At 43.0% G+C, this 13,679-nt stretch overlaps 1 protein-coding gene across 1 annotated transcript; it reads left to right on the top strand.

Moving 5' to 3' along the window:
• Positions 1-650: 650 nt before the first annotated feature.
• Positions 651-12,261, top strand: mri1 (methylthioribose-1-phosphate isomerase 1). The gene is made up of 6 exons (XM_080029972.1): positions 651-1,081; positions 4,540-4,763; positions 7,481-7,650; positions 7,763-7,939; positions 8,149-8,373; positions 10,793-12,261. The coding sequence occupies exons 1-6, from the start codon at positions 950-952 to the stop codon at positions 10,924-10,926; spliced, it is 1,062 nt and encodes a 353-aa protein (XP_079886098.1). The 5' UTR covers positions 651-949; the 3' UTR covers positions 10,927-12,261.
• The last annotated feature ends 1,418 nt before the right edge of the window (positions 12,262-13,679 follow it).

Below are 13,679 nucleotides of genomic sequence, written 5' to 3' on the forward strand. Positions count from 1 at the left end.
GTATCCCTTCTTGAATGGCACTATCGTATTCAATAGAAAACATGAAATATTGTACTGATTGATGTTGTATAATACAACTGATGTTTTTATTTTCTATAGTCACATTAAATATATGGAAGCTCAGTTTGAGGTAACAACTTTTTACATTTTTATACAGGATGTTTTTTAAAGGGTTAGAATAAAAATACATATTTGAAGGAAAATGATTGATTGCTATTATAATAATAGCATGTCTCCACACATTTGTACCTCACTGCTTTATGGTGAAGACATATTAGGCTATTATAATGGCAACCCATGTGAGTTGAGTAGCCTATAGTCTAATGTGCCTCAGCTTCAAACACCCAAAGACAGAAATAGGAGCATCTTCTTGCAGACAATGCTCGCTGTTGTTGGGGGGTAGAGAGAAAGCTTGGGGCTTTGGTGTTATGCTAATAGCGTATGTGAATGTGAAATTTCCCCTGACAAAGAGGGGAAAGACGAGTGGGGGGATGGGGATGGTGCACAGAGACGGGAGAGGGGAGTCTTTATAGCGGTGGACAACTCGCGCGAGACTTTGGTGGACACGGAGAAGGCGAGAGTTTCCTGCTCGACTGAACACGTGGTTCCATGTCTGCCTTGCCTCCCTGCTTGTCTGTCAGTGTGTGAAGGTTTCCATCCCTTCTCTCCCCCTTTCTCTCATCCTCCCATTCAACACGGGCAGACCCTTTCCCCCTCTCTGCTCCGTCCCACCTCCACCCTGCTACACTTATCTGCCTATTTGAGACGGACTGCCGACAACCAGGCCGCGGTCACTCCAACGTGTATCCGCACAGAGAAAGACAGAAAGAAGAGAGTGAAAGTGAGTGTGTGAGAGAGAAGCTGTTAGCGAGTGCGTGTTAGCGCACCCGCCCGCAACCGGTCCATCCGTCTTTCTTTCTCCCCGCTATCCCGCCTCATCTGTTCGGTCATGACGCTGGAAGCGATCCGCTACCGGGCTGGCTCTCTGCAGACCCTCAACCAGCTGCTGCTGCCACACCAGACGGTCTACGAGGAGATCCGCTCTGTGCAGGACGCTTACGAGGCCATCAAGTCCATGAAGGTACTACGGGCGCTGTATATTCTCTCCCGTTTATTCCCGTCGTGCATTATTTTTGTTTATTTATTTGAATAATTTTTTCTTCTTTTTGGGTCTTTTGTGTTCCAGTCGCTGCATGCATGTGTTGCTTTGTGTTCCCACTGTAATATCGGTCTGTATTTTTGTTTTGGGATACACCTGCAGCACCCTAGGGCCACCCACAACTCCCCGATTGTCCGCCCCCACCCCCCACAAAAGCGTCCTTTTTTTATGTAGTTTTCCCATTATCATGTGCAAGCGCGACACAACTAGGCATCTACACACACACACACACACACACACACACACCCAACCCATGAAATATTCCCCCTCCTCCTCTTTCTCTTTCTTTGGGGGGAAGATTATTGATGAATTATTAATGACCTTTGCCACGGTTTCTTTCTTTTTTCTTTTTTTTTATGTTCGCGTTTTGGTCTTGTGCTGCACTCAGTGACACCGCCAGCTCATGTCTCCCTCCGAATACCCGAAGATAGAGAGCCTGAGATAGAGAGAGGTGGTCGGATAGTTGCATGTTGTACCAAGTTCAGCCTGTAACATTTTCACACGTTCGCTTAATAGGGATGAGCAGATATTTCACTCTTTTGTCTTCCCAGATACACACACGTTTGATCCTCCCTCTCTCTGTGTGTGTGTGTGTGTGTGTGTGTGTGTGTGTGTGTGTGTGTGTGTGTGTGTGTGTGTGTGTGTGTGTGTGTGTGTGTGTGTGTGTGTGTGTGTGTGTGTGTGTGTGTGTGTGTGTGTGTGTGTGTGTGTGTGTGTGTGTCTCAGAGTAGGGCTGCACGATATTGCCCAAAATGATTATCACGATTATTTTGGTCAATATTGATATCACGATATTTTACCACGATTATTCAGTAATTGTAGCGAGTAAAATATTTTTATTGGATTGTCACGTAAACATAACAGCGCTTTCATATCCATGTGATCGGCTATGCAATATTACTGATAATGTACATATATTTGCATAAATATAATAAATATTTACCTGAAGTCAATGCATTTCCACAAAGAAAATATAAATCAAAATATTGCACCAAAACTTTACTCAAAATCAAATCAACAGAGCACTGCTTTAACTTTTCCTTGTGCTACATTTCTGTTGAATAACACATCTTTGTTTCCTCACCTGACCTCATTGCATCTCCTAAAAGCAAAAATATAAAATATTTTACTCCATTCATTGTACCTGCATGATGGATGTGTATAAAACTTGATTTTGAACTAAATAAAATTGTGCCCACAATGTATAACTAAAATAAGTATATTATGAGCTGCGCCCTGTCAAAATAAATCACAACCTATATGGCTCTACTATGTCGGAATTTAATTTGAAAGGACGGAGACGGGAAGTGGCAGGTAACACTCAACAACACGTTAGTTAAATGTTGCTGCCTCTCATGCCTTTACTCCCAACGCGAGGTTTCATCTTCGCTTCAGGTCGTGTGTACGCTGAGGCACTGACTGTATGGAGTTATTAGCAACCCTGGGAGCTTGTCTAATAACTGGAATAGTCATTGCAAACCCACTAGGTTCTTATGTAATGAAAACGTAGTTCAATACGCCAGCAAATAGGAACGACCAAGGATACGAACTAGCAACGGTGGAATAGTCTACTCGCCCAGCTAGACTGCTTCAGCTGACTGAAGGCTCCGGCTCAGCTGTTAGCCAACATGCTTAACCAGAGCTCCATCTAGCTAACAAAGCATTATTCCCCAAAATCTATAACAATTCACGGAGAAAATGACTGCCGAACATTTACATGGCGGGCTGCAGCCTGAAGCAAAACGTACTCACGTCGTCTTGCTGGAGTCCTGTCGGACATTAACCATGACTCCTGTGTTCCCTGCTCTCCTGATACATGCAAAGACGTGTTGAAAAAGTATTCCATTGTTTTCTGAACGAGTAGCCCTGTTTGTGGACGTCTATCCATCAAAACTATGACGTAGGTCCTTAGGTGACCCGTTCGCTATACATTATACTCTTGACAGCGGTCTGTCTGGCTGGATAACAGACCTGGCAAAGTGTCATGTAATAATGGGTTATAAATCCGGTCCCACACAAAAAAAGAGACTAACAAGGGGATGTATGTGATTTCACAAGCGCAGATGTCTGCTCTCGCTCGCGCGATAAGCAGCAGCAGCTTGCTTCTTCGCGCGGCTCTTGGAGTGCTTTCTGTCTATGCGGGCAGAAAATTGTTCACACTTTGGGGGCGGAGCCACTGGACTTTGATTGACAGCTCTCGGGGAACCTGGGGTTGCCAGGTTGGAGCATGAACAGGCACATGATCAGCGAGTGGTTTGGGGAGGGATTGATTTGCTTCGCAGCTGAGCACACATTTAAAATATCGCACATTCATGTACACGTCATCGTGGGAAGCCAATATCGTCATCGCGATGAAAATTCGATATATTGTGCAGCCCTATCTCAGAGTGAAGGAATGTACCATAAGCAGGGTGGTGATGTCATGATAACACACTAATGGCAGAGCGAGAAATGACTCCAAGAAAGATTATTTGATTTCAGTCAAAGCTGTGGTGACAAACTTCTGGCTCAGTGATCTCACCCACCTGCAAGTGATGTAGAGCAGGGGACCAGCATATTCATTTTAAAATGGGGGCGATTTAAGCCCCCTTTTTAGGGGTGCTATCCCCTCAATTGTATCCTGGCACCCCTAAAGAATAATTGTAAAAAAAAATGTTGATGAATGGATAACGAGCGCTATTTTCTGACTCAGAATTCTTTTCTGATTGGTCTAGGTGTATTGATTATTCTAGGTCTAGAGTTCCTTGAGGCTGTGACTGATTAGCATGGCTCCGCAGCTCATAATAGACTTGCCCATTATTAAGCACTGCCTGACAAGCTCCAACGAGTTCCATGCCTTGCCCCAGCAGAGATTTTGGTATGACCCTTAAAACATGCATATCCAGTCGTACAGGTAAGGTGTCGATCCTGTTATGCTAGCATGCTGGGAAGTGGTGGTAACACAAAGCTTTTGAAACAACCTAAATGAGCGAGTTACTTCCAGACACCTTCATTTAACTCTCACATCAAGATGTCTGAATGAGCTATTTGGCTTTGGTGAGAGTCTCAGTTTTGGGAATCACTGAGGTACAGAGAATAATAATACATTTTAAAAAAAATAGGGAAGAGAGCTGTTTAAGAGGTTAGCATAGAAACCAATTATGAATGATGTGATGTTGACCTCTTTTCATTTTATTTTTGTTTGTCTTTTTTCTTTGACTTTATTTCTTTACCTTACCTTATTGTATTTTAATGTTGGGTGGGCATCCTTTTTATAAGCCCCTCTGGGTTTCTTTTGTCCCACCCGTGCATTTATTGTATGTCTATGTTAATCTTTTTGCCATTTTAATCTTGTTTATCTGCACAAATAAAAACTAAACTAAACTCTCCTCCTCCTCCAGGTGAGGGGTGCTCCGGCCATAGCCATCGTGGGCTGCCTCAGCCTGGCTGTAGAGCTGAGGGCGGGCGCCGGGGGAGAAGACCCAGTCACCTTCATCAGAGAGTCTCTGTGTCACCTGACCTCAGCCCGGCCCACTGCCGTCAACATGGGCCGAGCCGCCCGCGAGCTCATGGAGTTTGCAGAGAACGAGAGCATGGAGAAGAACCCGGGGCCGCTGAGAGAAAGGTGGGCTGGGCTACACACTTTATAAAAGACACTCGGTGACACTTTTTCACTTTCACCAGTGTCTTTTACACTTGTTTGTCTATACCCAGTCTGCACATTATGTCCTCTTTTATATTGTACATTTTCAATGATTTACTTTCCTGTATATTGTGCATTATTTCTTTATGTTTCTATACCATTAGGTTGTTACCTTCACTTTAAAACAGTTTAGAATGTATTTATTGTATATACGACTTCATTTATCCTTTGTTCTTATTGCACCGTGAGAGAGAAACCTATTTTTTTTCTTTTTCGATTTTTCTTTATGTCTGGCACATATTGCAGAATTTCATTTTTGCATTATAAAAGAGATTAACTATGATTTGTTTACCACCGAGGGCTGAAGCCTCATCTTAGCTTTGGCTTTGCACAGAACAAAGACTGTCGGATGTTGTCCTCAACCCGTAGACTTAAATCTCTTCACGGAGGGATCTCTTCAGGGCCAAGATGGACAGGATGAATGATTAGTTTTTTATCATCAATGGTGACAAACATGGTCAATTTGGAGTGCAATTTAACCCCCAAGGGTTTTTGAAGTAGGTTAACATGGGCCTTTTGTTCAGAGAAGCAATACATTATCTTTTTATTTTTCCATTTTTCTTCCTTATACAGATCACCTATGACCAAAATCTTGACATTTCTCCTGACTTTTAATTTGCTAGCAGCTAGCCCATGTGTGTGGCAGTCCAATGAGTTAGTTATAGGGTGCCTGTGGAGGTGTTTATCAGTCGTAGCGCTATGGATCCATGTTATTACACGTTGAGTAATGGTAAGCCAGCGCTTTTTCTCCCAATGGTTTCCCACTAATGTAACTGAAAACACACACACACACACACACACACAAACACACACACACACACAGCAGAGGCAGAGAAGCAGGCTGTTAGAAAGTAAACATGGACGTTAACAATGCTGGCTTCATACTTGACAGAAACAAACGGCTTTGGAGGCGTTTTAATGAGGACTGAAATAACTTTGCATTTGAAAAACATTTGTTGAGCCTCACGGTTACAAACTGTGTTTTGCTAAAATAAACTTGAGTTGTTTACAAGACAACTCCACAGGGCAGCTCTGAGGCAAGGGGTGAGTGTGTCTGCAAACAGTGAGCATATGTCGTCTGCTCCGTCACATCAGTATATGTCTTAGATTAGATTAAGACATATACCGAACTAGACACTCGAACGGACCGTGTTACTTGTCTGAGTATATATGGCCTTTCAGTAATCGGATAAATGTCCGATGCATGGCTGTCTCCACTATGCTAGGTGGCGCTGTAGCCCTTTCAACAAGTGGTTATAGAGCCACGTCCGGCTCCCTTCTGGCAACAACCCTACACTTTTTTTGCGTCGTCTCCTTCCACTTCCTTGTGAAATCCTCGAGCAAACACAAACTCCGATATGCGATGTCCGATCCCTGTATACATGCAGAGAGAAAGCCGACTATGAACGAGTTATCTTGGTGTTCTTATCCGACTTCGCTTGTCCGTTTATGTGCCGATATGTGTGTGAAGTAGATCGGATAAAGGTGCTTACATGCAGTTTACAAGTCCTGTTGAAGTCGTATTCGTTTATTTACCCGATTATGAGTCTGCATGTAAACGCACTGAGTGAAAACTTACTGTCAAATGAATGAAGCCATCTGAACTTGTGCTTTTCCTGTGTTAGCTACTATAGAACATCTTTGTGTAAGGTGTAGTATCAAATCAAATCAGTTTTATTTGTATAGCCCAAAATCACAAATAGACATTTGCCTTAGAGGGCTTTACATTCCATTACATTAGCTCGGCTGAGAATAAACTCCCAGTAAAAAAACAAAAAAAAATTGAGAAATCTCAGGGAGAGTCGACAGAGTAAGGGATCCCAGTAGAGAAAAATCACGAAGGAATTCAATCGTGGTAATACTAAAGTAAAGTGTGGATGCAGATCAGTCAGTTGTCAGTGTTATTTTTACAGGCAGGAGAGAGACACGTGTGAAGTGTTAGGAGAGCTGTTAGGAGTTGGTGTTGATGCACAAATAGGATCCAGGTGGATAGCGGTTGTCATCTTACACTATACGATGCAGCACATTTTAGTAAGAGAGGCACTGTTCCAATACTGTGGATTGAAATCGGCTCAGATACTGAGCTTTTTTTAAAAAGCTGATCGGGTATTGGCCACACTCGACCAATCCTGACAGTGAGTGCACTTTGCTATCTGTCAACGTCATGATAAAAGTCAGTGTTTCTGCTGGTATCAGTTACAGTCAGCCATACACTCGACTCCACGCCACAGCCATCCCTGCCCTCACGTTTCCTCAAATAATGATCATTCAACTAAGTTCAATGAGAGGAATGCAGATTTTATATTTAGGGGGAAAGAAAAATCTCTTGAAGATAGCAATCACAGAGCAGCAGAGCAGATGTCTCCAGTAATTACGGTTCCTCTATATAACACTGCTACAGGCAATATAACAGGGCACCTATGTTACATATGCTTTATATGTAACAGGTGAAAAAAACAACTTAAAGCAAACATGATAAAACAGATTATGAATGAGGAGAAGTGGAGAATATATTCAGATGAAAAATAAATCTGTAGGCATATAGTAACCGCTGACATGATGGACATGTTATAAGGCCCAATGTGGCAGACGAAGCCCCTTCTAAATCCCCCCCCCCCACCCTCCTCCCTCTCCTACAGTGTAATTGCCTGGATTGAAGAAATGCTGGAGCGTGACGTCAATGACAACAGGAAGATCGGTAACTACGGCGCCCAGCACATCCTGTCTGGCGTCCCGAGGGATCCCGTGACCATCCTCACACACTGCAACACCGGCTCCCTGGCCACCGCTGGATACGGGACCGCCCTGGGTGAGAGCCCGGAGCCATGGGGGGGAGGAGAGAACGGGGGGGGGGGTGATTGTTCAAATATTTAGGACAGTGTGATGGTAATAATAATGACGTGACGCGTGTTTGTGCGTAGGCGTGGTGCGAAGCCTCCACACTCTGGGCCGGCTGAAGCGCGTGTACTGCACAGAGACCAGGCCCTACAACCAGGGCTCCAGACTGACGGCATACGAGGCTGTAGCAGAGGGAATCCCTGCTACACTTATTACAGACAGCATGGCAGCCCTCACCATGAGAGAAATGAATATAACAGGTGTGTGTGTGTGTGTGTCTGTTTGTGTGTGTGTGTGTGTGTGTGTGTGTGTGTGTGTGTGTGTGTGTGTCTGTGTCTGTGTCTGTGTCTCTGTGACCGTGTGAGGTATATCAATGTCTCTCTTAATTCAAACTTTTGTCCCTTTTTTTAATTTATTTTTTCTCTTCTACAAACTAACTTTACGTCTGTGGCGTTGTGGCCCCTCTCAGCTGTGGTGGTGGGTGCAGACAGGGTGGTTGCCAACGGTGACACGGCCAACAAGGTGGGCACGTACCAGCTGGCCATCTCCGCAAAGCATCATGGGATTCCTTTCTATGTGGCCGCACCCAGCACGTCGTGCGACCTGAGCCTGGAGAGCGGCAGGGACATCGTCATCGAGGTGCGCCCGCCCGAGGAACTCACCAGCATAAACGGAATCCCCATCGCGGCCGCGGGTAAGAGGAGAGGGCTGGGGAGGGTTCGTGTTGGGGGGGGGTTAAAACATATTTTTTCAAGTTCTAAAACGATGAGTTGAGAAAAGGAGTGACTAAGAGGCACACTCACACTTGGCCCTGTTGATTCTGCTCAGCGCTCCTTCCCCACTGGTCAAAGCCTGGCCAGCACCTGCACAGTTTGACTGTGTAGTGTGAGTGCGCCCTTTAAAGCACCAGGCTTGGAGAGATGGATGAGGGGGGACCAGTTCCAGCGTTCACACTAAGCCCTAAGTAGTAGAAAACTCAGACTTTAATTGACGTCACATTCAGTGTTAATCCAGAGTGAAAGAAGCTGGTGCACCTGCTCCAAACGCCATATGGGGAACTCATATTATCTGTACAGGACACTTTTGTGGCCAGTGAACTGTGAGGCTCCGATTTCATGAAGTACTTGCTGCTGTCTTTCCTTAGTTAGTTTCCAAGTGATAACTGGATTGGATTATCACATATACCGAACTTTCCACTCGAACTGACCGAGTCACTTGTATGAGTATACATGGCCTTTTAAAATATTCGATAAATGTCCGATGCATGGCTGTCTCCACTATGCTAGGTAGCACTGTAGCCCTTTGGTTATAGAGCCACAAGTTATCTAGGTGTTCTTATCCGACTTCGCTTGTCCGTTAATATGCTGATTTGTTTGTGAAGTAGATCGGATAAATGTGTTTACATGCATTTTACAAGTCCTGTTGAAGTCTTATTCATTTATTTACCCGATTATGAGTCTGCATGTAAATTGTAAACGCACTGAGTGACCGTATGAGTGACCAAAGAGATGTTGAATGATGTAAAACAAGGTTCCCAGGCCAGATTCTAACTAGAGTTGTTGCATGACATGGTCCCTCAGCCATCAGGGGTCGCCCTGCCATTGTTTTTTTAACGTTGCAATGCTGTGAAATGTGGCAGACTTAGACAATCACTTTGCAGGTTTTCACAAGGAGACGGTCCTGAGCCTTTACAGACATTTAAGTCTTAGTCCATAAGAGCTGACACTTGAGGTGTGTTTTAGGTGAGGTTGAGGGGAATGGAGTCATTTGATCTCTAATTACGTTGTTGGAGCAGAGGGGGGGCCCGGTGACGTCCCACTAATTAAAGCACATTCATTTAATGAGCCCAGTGGCCCCTGGAGAGGAGGATGTGTGCTTGTACATTGTGTTTCCCTCTCTCTTCCACTCTCTTCTCTAGTGCCTATGCCATAAACAGCATTTTAAAGAACAAGCCAATAAGGCTGGCATTATTTTAGATTTTTTTTTTTTTTATCGTTGGCCAATCCCATTAGAGCAGCTCAACCCAGCAATAAACTGATTCTACTGACGAGTATTAAATTGTAATCCCCAAAAGCCTGATACAGTTTATTAGGAAAACTCTTAAAATCATATCAGCGAGAGCTGCACTGGATGGCATGTTCTTTCATTACAATAAACAAAGGTGCTTAGTTTATTTAGAGTGAAGCCCACTACCCAGTCCAGCTGCTGTTAATACTCATCAAGCCGCAATGTTGATTAATCTACGGTTCAACAAATTCACCATTTAGACCTGTGAGTCATTTACTAGAAACTACACTAGAGCCGTTTCATTTTATTTTGGACCTGTTTTTAGATCATAAAGTTGGTGAGTGACAGACAGGCTGTTCCCAACCTGAGTTTGCAGTTTAATTCTGAGATGAGTAGTACTGGGATACATTCCACGGACACATTAACAACATTTCTTTAATCATTGATATTTTCTTGTGGAATACTTGACAGTTTAAACCTTTCAGGGGCTTAATATACAGTATGCAGCTGATACTCATGTGTAAATGGTTTTAATACTAAGATATATTAGCGGGTAAACGGTGGCGATGTTTAGCTAAAAGTTGTGAAGTTTAGAATTGTCAAGATTGCAAGATTATAGCCAGTGGCTAGTTTCCATCTTTTGGCCCTTTCACAGGTTAAAATAACCCAATCAATAAGAAAAATAACAACAAAAGAGATGAGAGTACAATAAACAAACAGACAAAAGATAAAGAATGTTTCTCAGGAGCATCCAGAACTTGGGGGGACCATACTAAATATAGTGTGCAGTGCTTAGTTCTTGAAGGTGGAGTCAAAATCGGTGAATATCTCCTCACACTATTACCATTCTGTACTGTGTGTGCAAATCTGGTGTTAATACACATCCTAGGCTCTGTAAACTGGTATGTAAATAAATGGGGTCGCTGGCAACATACCAGTTTACAGAGCTAAGGCTGTGTATTATTTAAGACTGGATTTCCCTTTTTCGGCGCACACACACAGTACGTACAGGTAAACGGATGACAAGGTTTGGAACCACTGATTTCAGAGTATCGTTGACCTTGATGCTTAAGCGTGTCTCTCATTGTTCACTGTTTTCCCTGCAGGTATCGAGGTGTGGAACCCGGCGTTCGATGTGACCCCTCACCAGCTGATCACAGGAGGCATCATCACAGAGCTGGGAGTCTTCCTCCCCTCTGAGCTCCAGGCTGCGCTCACCGGCCGCCTCACCGCCCTCTAGAGCCACTCAGCCCCTCCTGCTGGTCCGTGTGCGCCAGTGCACCTTTAAAACGCCACACACTTAAAGACACTCTCATTGTCATCACCAGAACACACGCAGCCGCAGTCGTTGTTTTTGAACTGATTTCAGGTCTGCGCACACGTCACTGTTACATGTCAGTGGTGCACATTGTCGTCCAGTCTCTTGACTCACTAAGTCACTGCAGGGAGTCAGAACAGACACATGTGCAGTCTTCCCCGATTCATTTATGTCTTCTTCTTTTTTTTCCCAACTTTTCCGTCCCGTCTCTCATTCTCCCTCGCTGCCTCTGAATAGCGCTCAGCTGGACTCAACCCTATGAATTCTATTTGGCTAACAATGTTTCAGAAGTTGTTACTTTGAAACATAATGAGGTAATTCCTTTGGGGATTCTTCAATTACACACAAAAAAAAAGAATCTTCCAAAACTTCTCAACGGCTTGGCTGATTTTTCATTTTCCGAGTAGTGGTTTCTATCAGCCATGGTTTCTAAAATGCTGCTACCCACTTGTAAATAGACATATCCTTGCTGGTAGTGTGTACATATGTAGAAAAACTAACCCCTGCTAGTTAAAGGTAATATTTTAACCAAATATGTGGTTATTCAAAACTAAAAGTTGACATCAAAAATGTTATATTAACATTTCATTTATTTTGATTCTGTGTAGAAACATTTTGTAGAGGAATAATCCAAATTCCTAGCTCATAGACTTTCACTACCAGATTTGTAGTGATATGAAAAGCCGTGTTTCACTTTCTACCCTGTGCGGCAAAACTTGGAACAAGTGGAATTTCTTGATTGGTCCTCGTAAGTCAGCTGAAGCCTATGGCAATACATGGCTGTATTTATACCTCACTCCTTGTTTGCATCATGCTGTTCCCAGTTGTACTTCATACCACACTTGTATTCTCATAATGTACTTATATATATATATGTAACCACACTTATTTCACCACCATACCCATATTCATCGTACTGCACAGGAAGCTTTGCAAGAATGAAAAAAAAAAAAATGAAAACGTGTACTTTTTGCCGTAACAGCGTTGGCTGTAAGCTCAGAGGTCTGGTATTTATGTAAAAGGGGCATCACTATTAAAGGAATAGTTCAACCTGAAATGAAGGTTTGGTCATCTGCTTACTTGCATGTCAGTCACAACTTAATATACCCTTTTGTAGCTAAGTCAGGCTTATCCCAAAGTCAATGTCTTACAACTTAGAAACATTTCTTTGAAAAAACCAACAAAACATCCTATTTTAACGTAACATCTATATTTCCCAAAATACTTCTTGCCATTTAAAAGCTAAATATCAGACTTCGTAAATCAATATGGATAACGGGGGGGGGGGGGGGGGGGTTAGTAGCTGTCACTCAAAGTGAGTGAGCAATAGTTAGAGGTATCACTCAGCTCAGCACTTCCCCCTCAGCTCTACGTGTCAGAGTGTTTAAACTTCTTTCAGCTGGTTGTGAGGGTTTTACAGCCTGCACCCTTTTTCTGTCTCAGTGCCCTTAAACCACAGAAGGCAGCTGTCTTTCACTGCAAAATGCTCTGGTTAAAAACTCACTGCCCGCTAGCTGCTTAGCACCAAACATTAGACAGACAAAGTGGATGAGTGGCTGGATGAACATAGTGGCGATATGTCCCTCAGGAGCAGGAGGAGACACAAATAGAGCCAAAAGAAAATCAAGGGTAATATTGGACTTTTACATTTGTCAGTTAGACACAAAGATCTCAAATAAACGTGAGCTCTGTGCCCACATGATATGCTACTAACAAACTGTTTGCTAACATGTCCCCCTTAACAACTTTATAAAGTGATTGTATGTCAATTATTGTAATTACAGTTTTGTGCCACTGCCGCCAAGTGGTTCAAAAAGAAAGGCAGCTGTTTAAATGTTTTTTTTACTTCCATTCAAACTAGTGTTAACCAAAAACTGACAGCTGACTTCATGTCTTTATTTTTGGGTGAACTATTCCTTTTAGGATTGTGCTGGTCTTATCCATGTCCGTGACTCAACACCAGCCAATAAGAATGTAATAACTAACTCAGTTGAACTTGCTATTGGGGTTTGGAGCCGTGATCAGCACAGACTTCAGATGCTCAAATCACTTCCTGCCTTTGAGCTTGTGTGTTTGGATGCATCCCCTCTCTCGTGACAGAACTTTTGTTTTAATGCAGACAGACTAGCAGGATGTCAGACCACTCCATGTAATCAGGGCAATGCCAGTTTAACACAGGTAGACAATAACTACCACACACATGTTTCTATGTAGTAAGTGGCTGATATTTCTAGCCCTGTCAAATCCCATACTGTTGGAGAGTATCTGACTAATCTGGTGCAGAACCAGTTCAGTTAAATGAACAGAATAATCAATACTTATATTACAAGAAATCTATTGCGTTAATTTTAAAGCAAAAAAAGCAACATTTACTGGTTTAAGCTGCCACGGACATTTCCTTTTTTCAGTTTTGTTTCACTGTATTATAAATAAGTTTATGATTAATTAGTGACAATTATAATTAATTGTAGCCCTGTTTGACTATCTCCTTTAAATATAACATTGCAGAAAACAATTCTTAAAACTGACAATGACCTACCGATTATTTACCTATGATCATTGGACTAGTTATTGATTGTTAAAATGCAGGTTGAACTGAACATGACTAGAATCCTATATCGTGTGTGTGTCTGTGTGTGTGTGTGTGTGTGTGTGTGTGTGTGTGTGTGTGTGTG

Source organism: Ammodytes marinus (assembly GCF_949987685.1).
Source record: "Ammodytes marinus genome assembly, chromosome: 6".
Classification (NCBI taxonomy): Eukaryota; Metazoa; Chordata; class Actinopteri; order Uranoscopiformes; family Ammodytidae; genus Ammodytes; species Ammodytes marinus.